Below are 27265 nucleotides of genomic sequence, written 5' to 3' on the forward strand. Positions count from 1 at the left end.
AGTGAGTCGCCTTGATGTGTTGGCTAATTTGATGAGTAAATTTTTAAGACTATTTTTTTTTTGAGAATTTTCGATGCATTTCGAGGCAATGGCTTTTTTTCTCGGCTATTTGGTAAATTTATATTTTGGTAAATTATTAAGATTTCTTTAGAATATTCTTACGTTGGAAACCGCAACACAAAGAAATCAAGGATTGAACCAATTCTATTTTAGTCTTTCTACGCATTTCGGATACATATAATATGTATAATATGTTATAGTTTTTAAAATAACGCCTAATTTTCTTTAAATCTCTAGGTTAAATTGTTGTTTATGTAGGCGAGTGTGGAAAAGAAAAGTTTAGGTGTGCGCTCTTTTCGCGTAAAAGTTTTGAAAACTTCTAAAGTGTAACGTAGCTAACTATATTATTGAAAATAAAACTTCTGAAGTGAATGGGTATTTTTTATATTTATTATAATTAATAAAATATAATTTCTTTAGTAAGTTTTTTTTTATTTAGATTTATAAATTTTTCAATAGTTTTGAGAGACACACCCAAAGGGGGACGGAAAATACTAGATCCAGGTGACCTATTTTATAGCTGTATCTGGGAGATAATTAATTCAGTGTTAGCCCGCCCATATATCACGCGATCGATCGGCTGCAACTGCGCCTGTTATTATTATATACAGTATTGAAATGTTAGGTCGGGTGGTGTCTATATAAGGCGGGGTGGCAGCTTCCCTCCGGCAGGGTCGGCCAGGACTCACAGTCGGAGCGACAGCGGGCCTAGGCAGACGTGCCTGGGTCCCGGCCCCACGATGCACTCGTTCAGAGTACACCGTAAAGCGCGGCGGAAACGTAAATGGCAGTTGGTGTCCAAGGAGATCGAGCACCTCATGGAGGTTCGTTGCGTTTTTATCAGTTTTTTATTGTTTTGCGTGGACGAGCGGACTCGAGCTAGGCGGAGCTGGGCGGATGCTGGGCGATGCTTTTTATCTTTTTATTTTCCATTTTATATTAAATAGGATTACTTTCTAGTGTTAAGGGGAAACGATTTAATCAATTTCGCGAATATTTTGAGAATTTCTTTTGAGTTATTTGATAGGGCTAGTTGGTGTGACGCCAGCGCAACGACGAGGGACATTCAACAAGTTCTCGAAGCAAAATTGAACCCGCGACCGTTGCGTAATTTTATATGATTTATTAATTTATTATTATGTCCTAAACTATTGTTCTAACTATTGGTCTCGTGCTATTCAACCGTGAAATAGTTATTGTGTGAAATTTTATAAATATCATTAACAGTTAACACATTTTTGCGACAAAAATAAAATTAATGTTTAAAATATTATAGTTCCTAAAGGTGATGGCACAATGAAAGCGAATGCGATTGCATTGCGATTTTTTAATGCAGGCGATTTTTTTATTTCTATAAATAGATTAGGCCGCCATTTTGTGGAAATTTCTAGAGCTAAAAATCGATAACAGCATAGGTGGCGCCCCCACCCATATAGCCTCTACAAAATGGCCGCCTGGTGGGCGTTGTCTGTATAACATGAAAAAATATGTTCCTTATATTATATATTTTATATGATTTTTTCTAATCTTGGCGTTCTTTAACAACACATTGCGGCTTTTTATTTACTTGCAATAGCATAAGATAAGAAAAAAACACAAAAAAAAACGTTAATATTAATTTTATAAAATAAAAAAAAATTGGTAATAACATAATTTTAAGAAATATCTAACTTATAAAAAAAGTTTTAAATATATAACATTTAATAAAATTACAAAAAAATGACGAGGCCGCCATTACTGGGTGTGGTCAAGCGCTCGTTCAGAGTCTAGAACAAAGAGCCCTCGGCACTTCTTTGTCTCAACAATCAACCCTCACTTGACATTTCTTTCAAAACATTAATTGAATGCATAATAATATGCATGCGACCTTATTGTCAGTGTCAAAAGTAACCGGTTCGGAATAGCTAATTACTTTTTAGAAAGTTGGAGGACCTAAGCAAAATATAAAATAAAGAGAAAAAATTGTGAAATCGGTGAGGTATTGCGGAATTCGCTATCTATTATTGTATGCATATTCATTTTTCGATGCTTAATTTATTCGAAAGAAAGTTCTAGAAAGTTACGTATTATAATTATTACATGGCGTCCCCCGCACCCTTAGAGGCATGTGCCGTAGCGAAGGCCCCGCCCACACGCTTCTGCGCAACTTTAGGGCGTTATCACGTTGTTCCCGAACTTTGTTATATGTTATATTTATTCCATGGAAAGTTTTAGAACGTTTTGTTGTAACATAGCGTCCCCCGCGCCCCCGCACGCATGCGCAGGAGCAGGGGCTCCTCCCACACGCTTTGGCGCAACTTTAAGGCATTGTCACGTGGTACTGGAATATTGCTATCTATTATATTTATTCTATGGAAAGTTCTAGAACGTTTCATATTTTATAATTATATCATGGCGTCTCCCGCAACCCTGCAAGCATCCGCCGTAGCAACCGCCCCGCCCACACACTTCTTCCCAACTTTAGGGCGTTGTCAAGTTGCTCTAGAACATTGCTGTCTCTTATTTATTCCATGGAAAATTCCAGTACGTTTTGTATTATCGATATATCATGGCGTCCCCCGCATCCTCTGCACGCATGCGCCCTAGCAACAGCCGCCCAACAATGCCGGCCCACACGCTTATGCCTAAGTTTAGGGCGTTGTCACGTTGCTCCAGAACTTTTGCTATATGTAATATGTTTTCCATGGAAAGTTTCAGTATGTTTCGTATTATCCATATATTATGGCGTCCCCCGCACCCCCTGCACGCATGCGCTCTAACCGTATCCGCCCAACGTTGCCGGCCCACTCGCTTCTGCATAAGTTTAGGGCGGCGTTGTCACGTTGTTCCAGAACTTTTGCTATATGTAATTTGTTTTCCATGGAAAGTTCCAGTATGTTTCGTATTATCGATATATTATGGCGTTCCCCGCACCCCCTGCACGCATGCGCCCTAGCAATATCCGCCCAGAGATGCCGGCCCACTCGCTTCTGCATAAGTTAAGGGCGTTGTCATTTTGTTCCAGTACTTTTGCTATATGTAATATGTTTCCATGGAAAGTTCCAGTATGTTTCGTATTATCGATATATTATGGCGTCCCCCGCACCCCCTGCACGCATGCGCCCTAGCAATATCCGCCCAAAGTTGCCGGCCCACTCGCTTCTGCATAAGTTAAGGGAGTTGTCATTTTGTTCCAGTACTTTTGCTATATGTAATATGTTTCCATGGAAAGTTCCAGTATGTTTCGTATTATCGATATATTATGGCGTCCTCCGCACCCCCTGCACGCATGCGCCCTAGTAATTTCCGTCCAACGATGCCGGCCCACTTGCTTCTGCGTAAGTTTAGGGCGTTGTCACGTTGTTCCAGAATATTGCTATATGGTATAGGTATTCCATGGAAAGTTCCAGAACGTTTCGTATTATTATCGATATATTATGGTGCCCCCTCAGGGTGCACGCATGCGCTGTAACAAGGGCCCCGCCCACACGCTTCTGCGCATCCATAGGGCGTTATCACGTTGTTCTAGAACTTCGGCATCTACTATTGAGTGCATATTCATTTTTTCGATGAGTAATTTATTCGATTGAATGTTCTGGAACATTAGTATCATTTATTATAGCGTTCCACCCCGTTCTCCCTGTACGCATGCGCAAAGACTCCGCCCACCCGCTTCCTGCGAGCAGCTTGAGGGCGTTGTCGTCGTTGGACGTTGTTCTAGAACATCGTTATCTATTATTAATTCGATGGAAAGTTCGTTCGTCTAATACGTTGAGTATCATAATTGTATTATGGCGTACCACCCCAGCACCCCCCCCGCAACGCAAGCGCAGTTGCAAATGCTCCGCCCACCCGCTTCTGCGCAACTCTATAGCTGCTTAAGCCCTAGGCTTTGGCAGATTGTTCTAGAACTGCATAGATTATTTTCGCCATTTGCAATGTGATCGCCGGAGCTTGCGGTTCGTGGCGCTAGTGGTGCGTAGGTAGGTGAATTAATATATTTTTTTAAATGGTTTGAATTTTTGTGGGTATTCGCAGCTCGTCTGTTTTTTGTTTTGGTTTTAGGGATTTAAACTTTATCTTTTTATTTTCAGTTAACATATTATACACAGTTAAATTGTTTTTTTTAACCTACAAAATTTTATGGGTCTTCACTCTTCACAGACCCTCTTAAATTTGAGATTATTTAAATTTGAGATTATTCCTTTATTCTCCTTTAATATTTATTTTTATTGACAACTTTAAATAAAGAAATCACAGAAAGAAATGATTCTTATATGTATTATAGTATATATGTCGTGGCCATATTGTAGATTTGCTCATTTCATGATATGATCGATCATTTCACGAAATGGTCGCATTTCATGAAATGGCCAACATAGTTTGATCAGATCGTTAAATCGTCAACGTTTCACGATTTGGCCATCCACATTTGGCCAGATCGTATAAAATATAAAGAGTCCATAAAATATTAAAAAAAATCTGAATATTCTAAAAACTTGTTTAATGTCATTTAAGTTAGTGCCGCGGCAGCGGCCGGCGAATGCTAGAAGCGAATCGTTTTTGCAATAAAAAACAGTTAGTTAGGTTAGACTTTGATAAACAACGCATGAGCCGAGCGAGCAAAGCGAGCGTGCCGCGGCAGCGGCCGCCGAGTGCCAGAAGCGGATCGCTTTTTAAAAAACAAACATTTATAATACTATAGTAGGATATATAAATATATATCCTAAAAGAAAAAATGCGTCTTAAATTATTTTATTTAAGACGCAGTTTTTCTTCAATACATAATATAAGATATTCACATTTTCCATAGTACTCGAACCGTCGTAAATTCTTTGCTATGACTTTCTTCATATTAAACGAATTATGAAGTTTTTAACTGCGAATAATTAAATTTTCGCCAGCGGCCGCCATCTTATCACATAAACACAGAGCTTGCAGCGCCTCTACCAATGATTAATGTAAATATTTTAGGATATGATCAAATAATTTTGATCATTTCATGAAAAAACCGCGCGTTTAGTTGGCCATATCGTTTTTTTTTATGCAATAGGAGGCAACAGAGCAGACGCGTCACCTGGTGGTAAGTGCTCTACGTCGCCCATATGTACCCACAGTGCCAGAGACATTGTGAGTATGTTGCCGGCCTTTAAGGTAGGAATATGCTCTTTTCTTGAAGGTCCCCAGTTCATAGCCGTTTGGAAAAGACGTGAAACGATTTCTTATCATTGATTTGCTCAAGCCACATCATGATGTGGCCAAACTAAATTGGCCATTTCGCGAAATGCGACCATTTCGTGATGGCCAATCATATCATGAAATGAGCAAATTTACGATATGGCCACGACATATATAATATAAAGATTATTTTTCATTAATCCTCTACGAAACAAAGAAATCGATAATCATATATACTCGAGGTTAAATAAATCTATCAATTTATTATTCATTACAATGAGGTTTCGCCAATACATTGTCCATTTTCTAGGATAAACGTCATAACTGCTCCATCAAACGGCTATTATATCGATTGCAAATACATTTTTAAAGAAGCGGTAATAGCGGCTGACTGGAACAAAGCATTTTAAATTATAGCCGTCTTGTATTCAGCAAATTGGCCTGTCTGTTCATAATGTCAATATAATTGCTCAATAGTGACTTGTACTTCAATCAAACAATTATGAATTGACGTGGCATGTGACCAGCGCATATGTGTGGCATGTGCCCTAGCTTCCATTGAGTCATTTTATCAAGACTAAAGATATGTTACAAGAAGATGGTGAAGAGGTAGCAACAAAAAAAGCTATCTCTAATTTAACTTTCTATAGATAATAATTAATTCAAGAATATTGTTTGATAATGTCGGATGGATATTATTAATGATTATTATTTGAAGAACACATTAAAAGATAGTTAATAATTTTTTAATTGGAAAAGGATTATATATTCGAAAATCTTCTTCTTCTCAGTTATATGATGTTTATCACACAATTTACTGTTATCTTTACTGAAACACACACTTATATAGAGACTCTATTTGGATCCTAATTGAACCGTCTTCGCTGATACTCTATGCCAATTTGCATAATGAATTTAGCATTCATGTTGAATTAGTAAAGATAAATAGGTCGGATTCCCAATTTATAGAGAATTCGAGATGAGAGACAATGAGATTCCTTATTATTTAATGGAATTAAAAACTATACAAAAAATATTGAACATAATTATAGCGAGTTATAAAATAAAAGCGTGTTTAATAAACTTGGCGGACTTGCAAATGAGATAGACAAAACAAAAATTACAATTGTTAAATCAATTGTAAGATAATCTTCGGAATTTGCACCCATTAACCTGTTTTTAGTTTCTCCTGAGGTAACTTAATCCCTCAAAACTTTTGCCACCTCAACCTCTGATATTTAACCATAAACTTAAAATAATCAAAGCTAAAAGTATAAACTTGTCGTTAACATAAGTTTTCTTGTTAAAACTTCCAACTAACGAACACCGTTGACACACGATGCGCGATGCTCAAGCGAGTGACAACCGCGAAAGATGAGACGGTTGACGAACAAACTTGTGATTGTTAAGTGCTAGGAATATTGGTAAATCGCGGATCAGGAAAGCCTGTATTTGGTGTAAGTTGAGACAGTTGAGAGAATTTGTGGCGGTTATCAGAATATAGGTAAATTTCGGAATAATTGGAATTGGCGATTTGATGGTGTCAAATTATTGCCTTCGTTTTTGTCAAAATTTCAAGAAAAGATTACAAAAATATTTGAATCTTCGTTCAAATTAAATTTATTTGACGTGTTGTTTAAATGTTTTTAAATTTTTATATTACTGATGAAGAAAAATCTAAAGAGGAATTTGTGAAATTGAGTTTAATTAACAAATCTAATTAACATTTTTGAGTAATTTCACTAAGAAGTAAGTTCAATACAAAGTAGAAAGTAAATTGTCTGATACGAAATTCTGATAAACGATAAGATGTTATGATAACATTCCAAGTTATAAGCTTTTTTGTTTTAACTCTTATTGTGATACGTTTCTCTCTCGAACTATCTAAACATTTTCATAAATTCTCATAAATTTCATAAATTCTTAATTTCGAAGAAGAAACTTTACGGGTTGGACTGTATTTATACAATATATTTTATAGTATAGCTCACAGTATGACCGCGCCGTAAACTGCAACGCCATTTCAATGTACAAGCGGAAGCGATAGCAATAAGCGATTATAATAATATTATGTATATAGCTTTATTTTTACTACTTATTTGTATAAAAAAAATATTTACTTTAAAAATAACTATCGCGTAATACCTCCATTATATTTTATGTAACAGTAATTGTTACAAGGTATTAAATATTTAATAGATAGTTATAAAAACTGATGTAGTTTTTACTTTTTTGTATTGAATTATCCAAATAGCTTATTGTCACAGTAAACTAAATAAAATAAAATTCGAGCAATAAACATACATAAATATTAATTCATTTGAAATTTTAAATATCATATTTAAATTATCAAAATAGTTAATCAAAGAAAAGATGATATCTTAGATCTAGTTAGATCTATCATCTAGATTAAATCAAAGCGATCGGATGATTCAACTTCAAACGGTTGCTTGTTTTTTTATTTATATTTACCTATATCGAAATTAAAAACAATAATTTCATCATATACTTATAATTAACATAAAACAAATAGTGTTCAATAAAATGAAGATATAATCATAGATAAACAGCATAAATGCAAATGTATGTAATCTCTGCCCTCTGCAAATGTCAAGGAAATACGGTATTCACTAAAATTTACCGTTCCTTATTTCTCATTCAAAATTCATTTCATATCTTTAACAAAAATAAACGTAAAATTTCCCGTATTTAACTCTGCTTATATTGTACTTTGTACACTAAATATTTCGCCCTGTTTATATCCCTTTAATTCTATCCGGGCTTTGTTGGAAATCTGTCCATGAGGGGACGACGCGTCTGTATTCAAAAAAGTAGGTTATATACTTCATTAGGTAGCTAATTCTATCCTTTTAAATGTTTCCAGTATTCATTCATTTCTATAGATATTACTTATTGGGTTAGTGGGAATGCTATTTACAATAAATAGTTAGGTACAATACAAACTATACGTGTCTTTTTTATCTGAATGCATTGCATGTTCCTATGTTGTGTTTTTGTGGCCTTTTTGAAAATAGCGTATTATTCCCAAAAACCGCAATAGTGCGGCGTGGATTTTTTATGAGTGATAGGCCTTATTACGAGCAATAATTCTACGCTAGTGACAAGCCGCACTTTTGCGTTTTTAGGGAGAAAAAAAATAAAAACGAAAATCTGAAAAAAATATATTTCTCGGTATTCGGAGGTAGTTTTCAAAAAATAAAAACTGGATAATATGCGCCCAAAGATGCTTTATAAGTCTATATTATTTTATTTAAAATAAATATCTTAGACAGTTACGATTTCAGAATACATTTCAATATTTCTCATGAAAAATTCACCTGAAGTTTGTCATTTTTTTTAAATAAAGTATAACTTATAAGAAATTGACACGTGGGTGTTCTACTCTTACATTATAAATACATCCCTTGATCGATAAATACAATAAACAGCACAGGGAAATTTTTTTGATCTAATGAAACACAGTGGAATGGTATCGAATATGACTTTATAAAATTATAAACATTGCATTGAGTGAAATAAGTATATAATGGTTGTGAATTTATGGACACTCTCAGTGTGTTTTCAAAACTCATTAGACGCATTTCATTTGCATTCTGTATCGAAATCAGTTTTATCGCATTCGTTTTATTGAGTGACCTGTGAAAGTATTAAGTATAATAATCAAAGTGGTGAGGAAATTAAATACAAATAAGCTAAGATATCTGATATGTATATAAATAAAATCAATAGTAGGTTGCAAATGTAACGCTTGTAAAGCAGACCTGTGAGAACGAGACTAACTTAGGGATTACATAGTAACGACTAACGCTTATGCACTTAATTAAAAATAAAACTAAATAGTGCTAGCCGAATGGTGCCTTCAATAATAATTTAGCTGAATGTCGGTGAAAGAATTTTCAAAATTTTCGGAACTGATTTGATTCAAACAGAAACAAATGGTATTATCAGCATGGTAATGATTTTCATAGCAAAAACTACTATACTACTAAAAGAATGCTCTTAAATCTACGTAATAAGGGTAGCAGTTATACGTGACCTTCTCTTTGAATTAGATATTAGAAGCCCTACAAATACTCAAACATTTTCACACGTAGCCTTCTACTAAAGTACTTAGTTTAATCCATGCTACGGAATCTAAATCCAATAACTATTAATCCACTTTCTACAACATAATCTATATAAAACGTAACACTAACCTTTTTTATCATATATAACCAAATTAAATCATATATATAAGTATTCTGCCAATGTTAAATTCGTTATTTGAGAAGTTTTTATTACTATAACTTGGAAAGTAGCAAATTATAATTCACAAAAGCATCGAGATGCAGCTGTTATACTACAAACGTGATGTGAGATAATGTAGCATACGATTAGTAACAAAACACAAGCACTGGAAGGGTGCCTGGCCAGGGGTCAGCCGAGTAGGGCCAATCCCGCTTTATTGGCACGATGAGAGAGTTAATTTTGAATTTGCTATTATGTTGCACATTTGCATATGAATTTTGTATTAAGCTTCGCTCTTAACTTGAGTTTTACGGAACCAGCTAATCATGATGGGCATATTAATGAAAAAATTATCATATTTGGTAGTTTTAGGTACAAGATTGATGTTGAAACAACTGCTCAAAATATGATTTTTTTATATTGCTAAATATATACCACCACCAGCGCTAGTATTGCGCACGCGCATATTTTCTCGTAGTTCTCAGATTATAATATTCTCAATTGAGGAACTCGAATAATAATTTCGCGGAAATATTCTATCATCCGTGTCTATAAAACTCCTAAAAATCTGTTCATCTATTTTGACGACATAACAAAATTTTCTACTTATGAAATAAAAAGTGAACTCGGCTTAAAATAAAGTCTCCCTCGTTATGTTACTGAAGTTTTTCCCAGCGGTTTATTTTACACTAGCTTTCCGCCCGCGGCTTCGCCCGCTTTGTCTTAAACATAATAAATTATATACTAAAACCTTCCTCTTGAATCACTCTATCTATAAAAAAACCGCATCAAAATCCGTTGCGTAGTTTTAAAGATTTAAGCATACATAGGGATACATAGGGACAGAGAAAGCGACTTTGTTTTATACGTACTATGTAGTAATAAAGTGTAGGTAGATAGTATTTGGATTCAGATGATCTCTTATCGTGTATCTTCCTTTTATCGGTGAATAAATAATGAATGACGATAGATAACTTACGTGTTGTTTGTATTTAAATTCCTATTTTAATTGGAGTAGGAAGGATTCATGTGTGAAATATAGCATTACGTTGATTAAAATGTAGGTTGTTCAGAATTATTTTTAAACATTATAATGAATGAATAAAAGTGAATTCATACAAACCAAAAAATATGACTTTCTACCAATAAAAATTTAAATTATTTTACACGTGTTAAATCTAAACTATTTTTGGATAGAAATATCATTTGCTCGTTCATTGGCAAAATTTTAAGGAAAAGCAAATTACCATTGTACACTTCTAGCACAGAATACATAATAGTAGCTAAACGCTACTTCTAGTATACATAATACAACATATAACTAAACCCAATAAGAGGCCATAAATTGCTTCCGGTCATGGCATATAGCATGTAACACTTATCTTGTTTCCAACGGTTTCACAATAATGACTAGGTATAATGTCTGTCTAATTTTCTGTAAAGAGACAAGACCATTGGGCATGAGATATTGTACAGATTATTTCATTCTAGTTTTTAAATTGGGATGATTCATGATTGGCAATTGATATCTGAAATGTTTTTTGTACGATTTGATCATAAAAATTTTGAAAAATTGAGGGTTTGACATTTATCCTTATTTCTTATACATTTATTATGTTCCACTTCCATATCTATTACATTATTGATCGATCATGTATAATATACGGATAACGGTGACAAGTGGCATACAATGGATAGTTCTATACCATAGCTTATACATGTAAGTGAGGGTGTTCATTTAATAAAAATCTCTTCGTGTATGTCGCTAAATATAGCTGGGGACTATTGTGTCCTCCGGCAGTCATCTACAATAAACCCATTCATTTGAAATTGATCGGTAACTGTATTGATATATGTTGTTATGGAGATTCATTGTATTCGTGTTTATCACGAAATACCTTTTAGATGTGTCAATGTATTTTATTTTTCAAGTGGGAATAAAAATGTACTGTTATAATAAAAAATAGCTTGTGGGTTATATAGCTTTACGTAGCTGTACGTATTTGTACTTCTGGATGTTTTGAATTTCTAAAGAAGAAGAAAATCTTTTCTGTGTTGGAAATACATTCCGAAAATGTGTATAAATGGCGAAACGTTCTAATGTTGTTCAAAAACTAAGGGCTGATTTTTCAATGCTTGGTTAATACTTATTCGTCGAATAATGTATAAAACTACCATTTTAAAAACGTATTCTAATTGCCCGTATTTGACAGTTTACGTGACATTTTAAAATTATCGTGTAATACTTTATTGGACGGATAAGTTTTATCCAAGCATTGAAAAATCGGCCCTAAGTGAAATTTTGTTAAGTGGAGAATAAATAATAATCTTAACTTCAAAATTTTAAGTTATAGCATTCTTAATTATTTTGTTAGGTCACCCATTACTAAAATATTAATACCTACGTAGATAATATTTGTTGCAACACGTATTTTATACGAGAAACTCAAGGAAGAGATGTAAAAGCTAGACTTAACTGGGACAACGCGAAACAGGTAGTACTTTGTACTCAATAGTCAATACTCATTGCGTATTTAGTTATTAAGGTTTGATTCGTCTGTGTAACTATAATACATTATGTAAATTATGATGCCTAGGTTTTATGGTCTTTATCTATGCGAAAGTATTGGAAATCATCTTTAAAAAGAGATTCCGGGTTCAATCAAACATATTTAGTTTCTGCGAAAGAATTTCAATATAATTCTGATATGCAATTTACTGTATAGATTACGAATAATGACAATATGATTCGACAAGAGTTTATATTTTGTAATTAGGCATTTGATACTACAATATTACAGTTTCTTAGAATTATGAAATATGAATCCGCTGTACTTAACACCACATTTATATCATTTGATATACAAGCCGCCAAGCGCATATCCTTCCTAATATGCACTATAACCAATAACCATGCTCGCAGTGCGCACACTATTTTGACATTATTTTTAAGATTATTTCAAAATATTTTATTACCTCTACAATACACGATAAAATATTTTGGAAGCTTTACTATGGCGTTTGTTTTACGTTGGTTTTATATTATTACTAGCTTTCCGACCGCGGCTTCGCCCGCTTTATCTAAAACCTAATAAGTTATATACTAAAACTTCCTCTTGAATCACTCTATCTATTAAAAAAACCGCATCAAAATCCGTTGTGTAGTTTTGAAGATTTAAGCATACAAAGGGACATAGGGACAGAGAAAGCGACTTTGTTTTATAGTATGTAGTGATTTTAAATGTTGCTGTCTCATTGCCGTATTTAATGATCATTCATTAAATACAGCGATGAGACAGCACACGGCGCACACGGATTCTAGATATTAAACATTATTTTGAAAATTCCTTCAAATATTTTGACGCCACAGCCATCGCGATGTACCTTCGTACAAATGAGGACATTTAAACGAGCGTCTTTAAAAACTATTTAATTATTAGATCAGTGTGTTCCCTTAAGTTCTATACTCAATATTTCAGCAATTTTCGACGTTTACTTATTGCTTGTTTTGTTATGCAGCGCCACGCCCGCGGCATGGCGCTTCAGGAGGGGCCCCTGACGCCGGCCCTCCCGCAGGCACCGCTGGCGCGATCCGACTCGGCTGATGATTTTGATGATATAGTAAGTACCTTGTTTGATGAAAACACAATGTTAAACCTTAATCAATGATGGATAGAGCTTCATATAATAACACCATTATAGTTATTTATAAATATTTTATTATTTTATCTGTTATTTACGCACTATCTACTTATATCATGATTTTAAAATGACATTATTTTATTTTGCAGGAAGAATTTCAAGATGCGCTGGAGCCAACGTAAGTATACTTTACATTTTTAAGTATTCGTCAGTTTAGTGTAGATAAATAATACTTATTAGGTACTAAAAAAGTACAATTAAATATCGCCTGCGCACGCGACGCGGCGTTTTTGCAAATAAATTTTTGCAATATAATAGTTATTTTAGTATTGTTTTCTATTCTCTTTTACATAAGCATGATGCATTTAGAAACGAATTTTAAACGGGATTTATAACATCGTTCAAATGTTTTAATAAATATTTATTTTATTAGGATGGACTTGAAAAAGTCCCTGGAAGATTGTGAGCTCGCCATCGAGAAATTCTTCGCCAACAATGTGAAAGGGGCCGCAGAGGTGATGAAACCATGGTGGGTACATATGTATATGGACCTTAGTTTAAACAATACATAGTTAATTCTAACTATGTATTGTTTAAAACAATAGTTTATCCACCTATTCAATACTCGACGTCATAATAATTGTTTTTTAATGAATGAACGAAGAACAACACTAAAAGTACATTCATCGCGTGAAAATGGTAAATCACTGCAGGAAGGACACGTCGTCCTATACCTTGTCCTTAAAATTTGGGCTAAAAATGTTCTATTTCTACAAAGAAGCCAAATTTCATACTCCCATATCGATCAACTTAGATTATAACCTACGAATACATCAACGTTTTGCCCAACACGATGGTAGGATGGGTGGACATCCTCCTACCGCCTACCTATTAACAAAAATTGCTTTATTACCCACGAATCCCAGAGTTACATTATAAACGTCAATCCCAGGAAGGAGAAGTCGCTATACCACAGCCACGGCGCGGCGATCTTCGAGTTCATCCCAGCGATGCTGACGATGGACCCGCAGCAGATCCAGAAAGCGCTCTCCGCGGTGAAGGACACCATCTCGCTGTGCAACCGCTTGCGCAAGTCGTACACGTTCGTCGAGTCGCTCGGGAGCATCGTGAAGAAGGTAAGGGAAAGGATTTGGATTTTAGGGAGGAAGTTTTAGGGAAGTTAGATTAGGTTAGGAATTTGGTGAATGTTAGGGAAGTCTTTAAGGGAGATTTGGTTTTGTTAGGCTTTGGGTGAAGTTTATGTTACGATACGTTAGGCTTTGGCAGGAGTTTAGGGTAGAAATTTTAGGGGGAAAAGTAATGGTGACAAAAATTGGTATTAAGTTTGGTTTTGGGTGTGAAAATATTTATTTTGATTGGGAATCATTTTTCAATTTAGTTAATTTTTTTATTTCAAATTGTATTCTGAACTATTCTGGAATCAAGCTAAAAGAAACAAAAGTTTATACAACGGTCCTGCCGTCTAGAAGAAGTTCAATGACAAAAAGTCGAACAGTAAATGTATAAACATCAATCTTTGGATCCTATTATTTAGTATAAGCTATCTATTATATTTTATTCACACTTAGCTTTTATGTAAGAATAAAAATGTTGGGAATTTTCTTCGAACAAAATCTGATATTCGAAGAATTCTGAATCTCATTTACAGACTACTCGTCTTTCAAAGGCATCTTTATAGCAATTTGCGCGTAAATCTGATCACAAACGATGCAGTTATATAATGCAGTCACGGTTTACATCGTTGCATTCTTGCGTCGATTTTAATGCGATCATTTCACCTTTATGGCTTCCTAAACCAATTTTTATTATTTAAATACATTTAGTACTTTATTTTGCATTAAATTTATCTGCAGTTTGTTTACAATTTCAACTTAGTGAAGGGTTACAATGTATTGGAATTGCAATAAAATTGTTACAAATGTTTGTGGTTTTACGAGTAAATGTTTTATCATTGGCATTCTATATATTCTATATATATTAAAATACTTCTAAGAAGAGTTAGACGAAATCTTTTTATTAAATGTTACGAAAAATCACATTCTCCAGACTAAAGACCTTTTTGTCTTCGATCTAAATACACCAACGCGAACGGCCCAAAAACACTTCAAACACTGGTGGTGTTACAGGTGCTTTGACGACCTGTTTTGCAAAGATCCAGACACCAGACTATCTAACAGTCTTCTTTACGGCGTTTTTACATTTATAAAACAAAAGATCTCTTCATAATGTCCATTCTTCTTTACATCTATAAGATATTCTCTAGATACTACAATATTTATATTTATACGATAATTAATCCCCTGTAGCCAAACTTCGCGGCGTTTTCGGAGATGCAGGCGCACGCAGAACTGATCAACGCGGAAGCTCTGCTCGTGCAGGCGTGTCTCGTGGCACTCGAGGGGGAGGACTTAGCGGGGCTCATTAAGGCCACCCTGAAGATTAAGAACAGCCATGATTCTTACAAGTGAGTAGAAGAGTTTTATCATTTTTTTTTGGGTAGAGTATGTGGAAGAGACCACAGGATGTTAATTGATCACCACATTCGTAACAACTTGTGATACGCTTGTCTTAAAGCCCCCAATTTATTTAACTCCTTTTATTTCATGATCTTGAAATGTTAATATACCTTGGTACTATTTTTTTTAGTTTCTGGGAAGAATTGAGGTTAAATTTCCATGTTTTTTTCTTTATTTATTTATCTTATCCAGAATAAATGGCATCTTCTCTTTCGCCTACTTATAAATATTAATAGTAAGCTTGCCTTAATTATGGAATGACTAAATTAATCCATCAGTGACCGGAATCACAGACACAATAGATAATCTATTGTGTCGCGCCCCGATCGGGGCGCTCGGTGGTCAATGGGTTAAAAGTCCTAGTTTTCTTTAGCCCATTATACCAGAAAACCAATACTTCCCACAAAATCTTCTAACATACGTCCGTTCTCCAGGGACTGCGTCAAGATCCTGGACAAAAAGGAGTGGGAGGACGAAGCGTCCCGGACACACTTTGAGAGCGGCGTGCGCATGGGCGTGGCCACGTTCAACGTGATGATCTCGCTGCTGCCGCCCAAGGTCATCAGCGTGCTCGAGTTCGTGGGCTTCTCGGGGGATAAGGTGGGCTATTTTACCAAAAAAATTAAAAAAAATAGTTTTTTTTTTGTCAGTTGCGATCGATCAGTTCGATCGATCATCGAATTATGGTTATAGTTGTGATTTTTAATTAGTTCGTAAGTAAATAAGTTCATAAGGCATATTTTTCTGGTTCAGAAGACTAAATTTGTATTAGAACAATATTTTTTTTGCGAAAATATAAGTAGGTACACGAGCTGCACGGCTACTCGCATTACTTCGCTCCTATTGATCTTATGTTTCATTACGCTAAGACCAACAGAAGCGGAGCCTTGCGGTTGAAACCGCGGTGCGCAGCAAGTAAAAAAATAAAAATAAATAATAAAAAAGCCTTTATTTCTCAATTCACTATGGTCACAATCTTACAATCTGCATGTAATAAATAAAAAAAACGTACACGTGTCTCTTATAACTACATTTTAGACGATTTCTATTTTAGAATTTGAAAATACATTATAATTTTATGGACTATAAAAGATTTTATTGAATAATAAAATACTTTATCAATGAATAGATCTAACAGCTTTTAAAGTTATGTCCGCTTTGAAACATGAAACTTGGAAAAACTAGGTCTTCAGTAAATCTAGGTCTTAGAAAGTTTAAAGTTTGAAACTCTTTGAATTTTTAAAGTTTTTAACTTTTTAATTAATTCTCTATAATTCAAGAATAGGTTTCTAAGCAACCTTGATAACATTCATTTGAAATGAATTAATACAACTGAAATCGAATTTATAAAACAATATTAGTCTAAAATTTTGTCTTGAGAAAATAATATTGAAATTCTTTAAATTTTTTCAGCAAGTTGACTTTTTGATTTTAAATATATCTACGTACTTTTAGAAACTTTCTTCTTGTTGTTGTAAGAATATCCTTACATTTATTAATTGTTGGGAACAAAGAAATTACAAAATCACAATAAGTTATATGTAACAACATTTATTAAAAATAGGACAGAAAAAAATCAAAAAATAACATCGCGTTTTACGATTGATAGAAAACAAATTATTCTTGTTAGGTTTTATTCACTGAGAAATAAATTATGCTTGCTATTTGATGCATAATTCATATTATATTAATCGATAGATCACGTGGTTCATACAATCAACATTGGGTGTATTCGTAATGTGCGACCTACGATGTAGGAGATGGGGTTATATTGTCTGATGATAAAACGTATTCATTGATATTATATTATATGTATAATTTTGAGAGAAAATAGATGAAATTTTTGCATGTCCTATAAAGCTGAAGAGTTCGTTTGGTTGAAAGAGCCAATCTCAGAAACAACTGGTTTGATATTCCTTTTAAAACAGATACAGTTATAAGCAAAAAATCATTGGTACAAATACTCACCCATAATTTGAACAAAACCACCATTCTTTCACGGTCTGAACGAGCTTCTGTTCGATTAAATATCCTAGCTTATGTGCATACTGCACAACACAAACGATACAAATAATCTCTTACCCATACTTCTATAAATAAAAGATAATTTGCTCACCAGGAGGCGAATTTCCAAAGCCGACTCGTGACTCAAATATTGATTTCCATTTGAGTTACTTTTTTACTGACATAGATTATAGACCGGGAGATACTGACACAAAATTTCGAGTCATTTGTAACAGGATGGCGGTTCTACAGGGGTCTTAGTACGCAATGACAAAAAGAAAAATGATGGTGTGAACGCTGGTACCGGCGGATTAGTCGCGTGGGCGTTAGTCGAACTCGTCGGAAAATAGCGAAAGTCAAACGATTTGTAACAGTATGGCACTTATTTTTCCTGTAAGTTTGAGGATCAACAAATATAAATACAAAATTTCAAAGATCTAGGTGTTGGAAATCTTCACTTATATAAATTAATAACAAATTAATTTTTCAAGTATGACAGCACTTTTCCCCCCTACTAGAAGTATGGCAAATATAATAATGGTCACATTTTATCAAATACTCTCCAAAAATCCAAATGCAATACTGGTACAAAAAGTTTGGCAAAATAAAATTTTTTTGCAGATTTTTGGCGGTATGGCGACCATTTGGAATCGTCCGAAAAGTATGGCATGGCGATTTTCGTAAATGGCTGCACGACGATGGTTACCTGTGCAAAAGTTAGCCTGGTACAAATGGTTGAATAATTATTTTATTTAAATCAACACATTCGCGTCGGTATGGCGGGCTGTAAGTCACACCGGAAAAGTATGGCATGACACTACCGCCTACTTCTTTTTATGGACTATCGGTAAATTCTAAAACTTTTGTGTTACAAATCGTTTGACTTTCGCTATTTTTCCAACGAGTTCGACTAACGCCCACGCGACTAATCCGCCGGTACCAGCGTTCACACCATCATTTTTCTTTTTGTCATTGCGTACTAAGACCCCTGTTGAACCGCCATCCTGTTACAAATGACTCGATATTTTGTGTCAGTATCTCCCGGTCTATTAGGTTTTGTCGAGTAATATGCATAAACTAAAGCTCATCTATAAGAGTCCTACTAGACTCAAATAGTATCTAGTCTTTGGAAATTCGCCACCAGGAGCACCGTCTAAACGAGCTCCAGTCGCCAGACCTCAGCTCTGTGCTATTAAACTTACTGTACATACAAATACAGATTTTACCCATAATTTACAAAAAAATCACTATTATCCAGGAGCACGGTCTAAACGAGTTGTTAACCGGCGCCCGTTCCCCGGGCCTGCGCTCCGTGCTCTGCTCCATGACGCTACTGGTCCACAATCTGGTGATCGGCCAGTTCGCCGCTATACCGCCCGACTTTGATCTCGCGGAGCGGCTTATTAATGAGAACTTGCAGGTGAGTGGGTTGGGGGTACAGTTGGCTAGAGTTAGTGGGAGGGATTAGAGTTAGCTAAAGTTAGTTAAAGGGATTAGAGTTAGAGTTAGTTGGTGGGACTGGATATAGAGATAGATAAAATAATTCGATTTAGAGTTAGTTGATTGATTAGAGTTAGAGATAGTTAAAGGAATTAGATTTGGATTTAATGGGACTAGAGTTAGAGGTCGTTAAAGGAATAAGCATTGCAGTTAATGATATTAGAATTGGGGTTAATTGGGAATCTGGAATTAGAATTAGTTAAGAGGAATGCAGTTAAAGATAGTTTGGGGGACTAGAGTGAGAATTTTTGAAGTAACTGGAATTAGAGTCATGGGCAAAATTTTCCACACTGTGAAATTACCGAACCAACATACAAACATGGGCAAATTTTCTCCAGAAATACCCGGACAGTGCCTGGTTCCTAATGTTCAAGGGCAGAATGGAACTGCTCTTGGGGCAACCAGAGAAGGCCGTGGTCACTTACGAAAGGGCCTCAAGCACAAGTGGCTTGTGGCCCCAACTCGTCCACCTTGCTTACTGGGAGAGCATGTGGGCGCATGCGTAAGTATTTATAAGTAAATATATAAGGGGGTCTGTGTGACCTCCTTTTTCTTTTTTTTAAATCTTCCAAAGATACCCAACGGCCCCCGGGGAAAGAGCCGTGGGATATGTCGGATTCTTACCGACTAAAACCCCACTGTGTTCCGGCGAGCCGCTTTAATGATGGGGCCGCGGGTATTGGTTAGAATTCTTCCGCGACTCTGTGTGACCCCCTGTTGGAATGTTAGTGGTAGCATGAGATAGTCAATAATGGCATGATTTTTTTTTTGCCCCCCAATGTCTGGTATAACATTACGTGTTTCTAGTAGATTCTCATTATAGTACAGTGCGACACAAAAGAGATGAAAATAAATGAGGGCGCCACCGTCGCTCATATAGCAACACTGATACTGCGACGCAAGCGATCTTGATACTATAGAATAAAAATCCAAAAATGTATATAATATAATCTAAAATAAATACCGCGATTTAAACCGTTATAATTGTTTCAGTCTATCAATAGTGTAATTTAAGACAAAAATACATTAGTATTTTAATTGACCTACCTAGGTCAAATTTTACTTAAATGTATTTGGTATTAGTTATTTTATAAAAATCGGTCAAGTGTTTAGACTGCAGAGGCGCACATAGAATCAAACATACAAACAAACAAGCATACATGCAGCTCAAACACATTACCCTCTTTCTGGGTCCGTCGGGTAGAAAAAAACAAGGCGATTTGAAAACCACATATTTTTATTTTTTTTGTAGATAAATTTTGTACATTAATATAATTCATCAAAATCTAAATATTCTACTCCTTCAAAGGACTGATCATCACTCTGTTTCGAAGTACTGGCAAGAGGGTACGGGGCATCTTCAGTATCTGTAAATATGATACAGTAAATATGATTTTTTTTCTTATGGTTTGATTGATTAATAGATAGATAGCTGTATGAAAACAGATATCACTATACTATGTAGTAAAATCTAAACTAGGTACTTTATTTGAGGCTGGTTGGATTGGATATAACTTCTTGACTCAAATTGTGCTGGTCGCACTATAAAAACTAGTTTTTGTTTACATACAAATAACCTCAAATTAATTTGCGAAAACGTAATAATCGCCATACATACATACATTAAACACTCGTTACTAATGGAATATTCTATTTTACGTAGTACTGAGCAAAAATAAATGGAATCTCACCGGTATATTCTGCTGTACGTTTGTAAACGTTTTCCAAATCAGTCAATAAATTTCCAGCTTGAAATTCGGACAAACACCGAATAAAAACTTTATACACCACATCACGGACACCGCTACGTTTAACCTTTTTCATGATGTCTCCTTTTTATTTAAATTTCTTGTTCTAAATAACAATTTTATCTCAATAATTCTCCACTTCACGAAAAAAACAACAAATTTTTCTTCAACTTGACAGCTACATTGCCAATTCAGGGTTGCCAGGTAATGAAAAACGAATTAGTTCCAAAATAATTAATTTCATCTCTTTTATGTCGTACTATAATTATATATTCCCCTGTATAGAAAATAAGTTCCCTTGGATATAAGCATTGTCATGAATGATAAATCATGTTTAACCTCAAAAATCACATTATCACAATATCTTGGAGGATCTACATGTCCCCCTGTGGTTGTAAAACATTGTTTTCCTGGTGGTCATGCATAATATTTTTAAAAATTATAATAAGTAGTAATTTCATTGTTACACGCTGTCGCAATATCGAACCCGCGACTTTCAGACGAAAATTATTTTAATTAGAGCTCTTAGTTCGGTCCCTGTCGCGATATTCACAGTGAGTATATTTTAACAAACCAAAAATTACTAATGTTATCTTGCGAATGCATTAATTGAAGCCATTTTAATTAATCTTCTAAATTTTAAGATGCTCGTAAGGTTCTATTAAATACCACGTTCTATTTTGTTCAAATTTTTAAGCACCTCTAGTACATAACGGTCTAAATTTCATTTTATATTTCACAAAAAAATATAGCAAAATTACATAATGCCAGGAACAAAGTTTTCACCATAACTCATATCATGACCATTGCCATGTTTTCCTGTATTTTTTACTGTATGTTATATTTAATTAACATTTTTTATACCTTTTCTTAAAAAGTCGGTTTGTAATTTTGAGCAACTTCCTTTCATGGTGTTGAATGTTGATGGTATGCTATCAGATCTTATATATTATATGGTAGAATATTCAGTTGAAAAGACTTAATTTTTAGGTTTTTGCGCACATTTTCCTCTTACAATTCAAAGATATAAAATTATAAATAGGTAAATTAAAAGATATAAAATCTCACATACATAATTGATTTTATTGATTAAGCTCCATTTTCGAGACTTTTATTCCCCAAAAAACATAATAATTACTATAATTCCTGTAATTTATTATTTCAATAAACATGCATTTCTTTAGTCCATCCATCCATCCATCCATTCCGCCCGGATAAGTCCACTGTTGGACGAAGGCCTCCCCCATAATGTGCCATTTCTTTAGTATTTCCACTTAATTCAGAATTACAACATCCCTTCAAATCAAATTTCCTCCCAACAGGATGATGGGCAACTGGAAACAGTCGTCAGAATTCGCGGCAAAACTCTTGGAACAGAGTATGTGGTCCCGCACAGTGTATGCGTACACTTGCATGGCCACTGCTCTGCACATTAACGACCCTATCCCAGAGCAGAGCTGGGTCGATGGCCTTATTGAGTGAGTATACATAGACACACAGACACACATTACATATACACAATTTGGACTGGATCTGACTTCTACATCTTGCGAGACATGGGTATCCATCTATACCCGAAGATTATAGGGCAGTTCCACTGCACTTAAGTGAATATGCATAATCTGCTGTGAAATTATTGCCAAGAATATTCGTTTTGGGCTTTTAGTATTAAAAGCCCAAAACCTGTATAGGTTTACCAATAAAAATTTTGAGCCTTCGTAAGGTTTAGCTTTAATATTATCTATTGTGAAAGTGACATCCATTTGAAACCGGTCCTTTACGATGTTATTGGAGCCTGGAAATCGATGAGGAAAACTTGTAGTTATCGAGATCCTATAATGCTAATTAAGTAGCACAGACATTTAGATGCTAATTAATAATATTAGAAAGATAAACGAACTTTGTTTTATAATGAAAAGTAATTCTCGACTTAACGTTTAAATTTGCCCCTTATATAAGATTATATACAGGTTATACTTTACGTGACATACTTAGTACATAATCCGACCACTTAACGTTAACTTTTCCCATCTTTTGACCATAACATAACCTGACAACACATATACTGATCAAGACACCAATTTTTAAATGTTTTGGATTATTCCACAAATATCCAGTATACTAATGTATCCGAAATTTTTAGGGCCGCAAACAATTATAGACAAAGGATACTCGGACGTTCGCTACCGATGGAGAAGTTCGCTTTAAAAAGATGCAGGAGGTTCAAATCGCGGGGAAGACTAGTTCTCCCCGCGGTTGAACTTCTCTGCATCTGGAACATGTATCCTTCGGTTGCGAACAACCAGGATCTTGCTGACCAGATGCTAAAAGTGAGTGGCGTTCCTGCACTTAGTGTAGGGCCTTCGCTGGAGGGAGGTTTAGTGTATAAATTGGTCTTTGAGATTTTACATGTAAATGCCTTTTTGTTAGGGGATTTTTGATATAAGCACCTCCTGAAAGTGAAGATTGGTATGGGTGTAAGGAACACATTCGTTGATTGATCTTCATCTGATTTTTTGAGACTATTTGACAATAATTAAAAACAATAATTAAGTTTAATCGGGCAGTTGAGATGTACAAAAAATACGAATGGTTCCTCAAATCCTACTCGAGAATATTTTACCACTTCAACTATTGCTTATTAAAATTAATATTGCTTATTTATTCTAATAAACCAATTTATTACACAAATAAAAATAGAATGAAGTAGACTAATATAAAATTTCCCTTTCAGCAAATTGAAGAAATGTACACGACTATAGAAACAGGCCTGGAAGAACTTAAGGGCCTGGAAGCGGACCTCAGAGAGCTTGAGGAACACAAGGACAAGGGCATGCCGCGGCCCTTCGACGCGGACGACCTTGCGCTAATCCGACACTTGCGAGGGTCTCTATTATCCGCCATGAACTATCCACGACTTGCTTTGAAGTACTTGGATCTTATATTGAAGTAAGTAATTGAAAGTGATTTGTTTCGTCTTGCTCTGTCTTGGAGATTTTAGGAAAAGGGGGCAATTGCAAAAGAAACTTGGGTTTGCAAGATTTGGGTTTCTTGGTAAATTCTCTCACACTTTTCCCTCACTATCGAACGGATTATAAGGTATTTTATTTTTGTTTTTTTCATTGGACAAGGGTAATCTTTAAAATTTTTGAAATCTTACAAATGAAATTTTTGGGCAGAGCAAGCAGCATACTTATTTCCCACAGGAATTTTGTAATAAAAAAACCTTTTTTTCCACAGAAACAAAGAAGAAATAAAAGAGAACACTTTCTTAGTGCCATATACAATGGTAGAAGTGGCGATGTGCCACCACAAGCTTGGAGACCATCACCTGGCTATTAAACTGCTTAATGACGCTAGGTTTGTATTTTACATTTTTATATTAATCTAACCTCTACTGAAAAGATCAAAAATAAAATCAAAATAAAATAATTGTTAATAAGATTACTTTTTCTGTGGCAGTTTACAAGATATAAAATCTTTTAAACCACTTATAATAATTCGAATCCATTTAAGATAAACTTTTATGAATAACACGCAAATGCATTTCGAGATAATAAAATATTTGTATTTGGTTGACTTGATTACCATGCTTATCGAAATTTGCGCTATAACATGTTAATCAAAAGAAAAAGAAGCAATTAATTTCATTATTAAAGGTAATCTAATTCTTTCCTTGTTTAACAACTTCATACAATTATGATATTCCTTTTAAATTTAAATATCTTTATCAAAAATGGTATTAAAAACAATCCAATATTTTATTACAGGAAAAAATCGGGTTATTCCCTCGAATCCCGCTTACAATTCAGGATTCATTCCAAGATCGAGGCCATTCGTAACTACCTAAAGGCCCCGACTCCCAGCGAAGCGACTTACGCTGGAGCTCGAACCAAACTAGAAATGCCCGCTACTTTAGGCACACAGGGAAACCTAGTTATAACCACACAACCGGTCAAAAACCCGGAACTCAACGGGGACAAAGATGACAAGAAAGACAAGAAGAGCAAAAAGGACAAGAAAGAGAAAAAGGAGAAAGTAGACAAAGAGAAAAAAGACAAGAAGGAGAAACCGAAAAAGGAGGAGCCAGAATCACCAATACCGGGGACATCTAAAGACTTTCCGATACAAGAACCGATAAAGAAAGATACGATTATTACCCAGGATGGGGTTATACTATCCCAGCCGAAAAAAGGTCTGCCCTTAAGTATGTTCCCCCCCCAGCGGGGTGAATGACCCCGGCCGTCGGGGAAGGGCCTCAAGTTCAACCGGATCACTGCACTGATATTCAGATACTTTCTGTGCCCGGCCCTTCACCCGGCAATGGCGTTCCCTAACGTCGACACCATGAGGTACTACGAGTTCTAGATATGGACAAACAAACAAACAAATAAGGATACTTGGACTAGACACGGACAAACAAACAAAAAGATTTTGGACAAATTGATAAGAAAACTAAAATGACAATATGGACTAAAAAAGAAGTAAAAATGACGAAACTGAAACTGAAATTTAAGATACTACTTTGAAAGTGACTAAAGACATTGAAAATGTAAATTAAAGTGACTGTAATTGCTATACAAAGGACAAAAAATAGTGATTTAAACTAATTGCACTGTAAAATATGAAATTTAAGTGTCTACACTAATAATTAATTAATTGGACTTTTAGAGCTTTCAAAACAAATCTTTGTCACTCAAATGTTTTGTAGTGACAAAGATTTTAGCTCTGAATGTTTTTTCTATTATGATATTCTTACTATAATTAGATCCCCCGTCTCCGTCTGTGAAGTCGTCCACTTTGTGCTGTAGTCATGCTTTTGGTGTTAACTGTACCGAATTGATGTGTAGTTGTAAGGTTTGTTGATATTTGAGTGTATATTTGTTAATTATACATGGATTTTTGAAGTGAAACTTCTTTATCGGGGTTGGAAAAAAATTTAGTGTAACATTTTTTCGTTACGCGTGACATTTTTCGGTTACGCGCCATCTTTTTTTTATCCCTACCACGACGTATTTCTGTAAAGTTGCATATAGTAAATTATTTTTTGAAAAATAAGGTCATAAAAAAGTTTCACTTCTTACGTGTGTACACTAGTACACGCACACATTTTATTATTTTTTTTATGTATATAATGACCAATTTTTTTAACGTAGAAAGTAACTACATATACGATTATAGGGTTGTACATCACTAAAAATAACCTGTAAATTTTTAAAGAAGTATTTTTTGTAAAAAAGACACCCATTGTACAAATACTTGTTGTGACCTATATATACACTTGAACCTGCTTTAAAAATTAATACTTTTTGGCCTTTATCCAAATTATATTTTTTGTCAACACAGTGCTGTAGAATCTCGTTGACCAACAAAAAGGTATGGAGTAGCTGGAAATTTATTGTTATTTAATAATAATAAAAGTGTAATATTTAAGAACTTGAGGGTATATGTCAATTGAACGAGCTACACCCATACAAGCCGAACGAATTTGCTAACGGTATCTATATATTTTGTATACAAACATCGAATCATTTATTTTCTATAAATCGACTAATATAAGGAGAAATATTTTTTAAAAATAAAATTAACTCATGTATAATTGGAAATGTAACGTTACTATCAAAATTATTTTATTTATTTTTCGACATGAGTATGTTGTGTAATTTAGTAGTTAATAAGGTTTAGACCTAAGCATAGGTTTTTAGGTAATAGGTGTCCACGCAAAAACATCGCGGTATCTAAGCAGGGGTGTTACCATGATGTCTTACAGCAGTATTATATCCAGTGTGGGAAAGGGACGGCGCTAGAAGACCTACGTATATATAGCCGTGTCACTTTTCCACGCTGGGAATAATATTGCTTCACATCATGGTACCGTTGCAGGTAAGTAATAGATATAGATACAGGTAGAAAGGACGGAGTGATAAAAGGTAGTCTCCGATAGAGGGCTGCAAAGCAGTTTCATTTTACTAATTTATAATTAATTAGGCGTTTTATAAAGACGAGTCGCAGGGGACTGGACATTAGAGTGTATTCCCCGACGAGTACAATGTGGGGTCGGGCAATAAAAAAAAAATTCTTTCATCTTATTTTCAATTTGATAGTTTTTTTTTTCTATAAATTTGACTCAAATTATGTTTTAATGGAGGACCTCATAGGGTGGCGTAGTGTCAATAGAGTGGCTTGCAATTAAGTTAAACCACAGAACAATAAAAACAAATAGAAGTGCGATAATGTCATAATTAGTATGAAAACCAGTGTCGCCAAACCCACACATTTAAACCGATAGTTATACAGTACACTACAAGTAAACTATGCCTTTGATTGGACAGCTTAATTTGAGTAAAAACTGACTTAGGTTATAAATTC

General features: G+C 34.7%; 1 protein-coding gene across 1 annotated transcript; it reads left to right on the forward strand.

Moving 5' to 3' along the window:
- Window positions 1-702: 702 nt before the first annotated feature.
- LOC149910835 (tetratricopeptide repeat protein 39B-like) lies at window positions 703-27090 on the forward strand. Its single transcript, XM_090119592.1, has 14 exons — window positions 703-884; window positions 12985-13086; window positions 13257-13285; window positions 13541-13636; window positions 14060-14243; window positions 15435-15592; window positions 16079-16244; window positions 18907-19068; window positions 19487-19650; window positions 22219-22374; window positions 23040-23226; window positions 23631-23845; window positions 24137-24256; window positions 24667-27090. The coding sequence occupies exons 1-14, from the start codon at window positions 801-803 to the stop codon at window positions 25130-25132; spliced, it is 2289 nt and encodes a 762-aa protein (XP_089975718.1). The 5' UTR covers window positions 703-800; the 3' UTR covers window positions 25133-27090.
- Window positions 27091-27265: the final 175 nt, after the last annotated feature.

The sequence above is a fragment of the Colias eurytheme genome, chromosome 1 (assembly GCF_061535395.1).
Source record: "Colias eurytheme isolate Ceu_HAF_F1 chromosome 1, ilColEury1 Martin Lab GWU primary, whole genome shotgun sequence".
NCBI classification, from domain to species: Eukaryota; Metazoa; Arthropoda; class Insecta; order Lepidoptera; family Pieridae; genus Colias; species Colias eurytheme.

Excerpts from the sequence above, each read along its gene's own strand:
- LOC149910835 (XM_090119592.1), top strand. The coding sequence starts at position 801 with ATGCACTCGTTCAGAGTACACCGTAAAGCGCGGCGGAAACGTAAATGG. Across the intron at positions 885-12,984 it reads AGATCGAGCACCTCATGGAG|CGCCACGCCCGCGGCATGGC; the intron begins GTTCGTTGCGTT and ends TTTGTTATGCAG. Across the intron at positions 13,286-13,540 it reads CAAGATGCGCTGGAGCCAAC|GATGGACTTGAAAAAGTCCC; the intron begins GTAAGTATACTT and ends TTATTTTATTAG.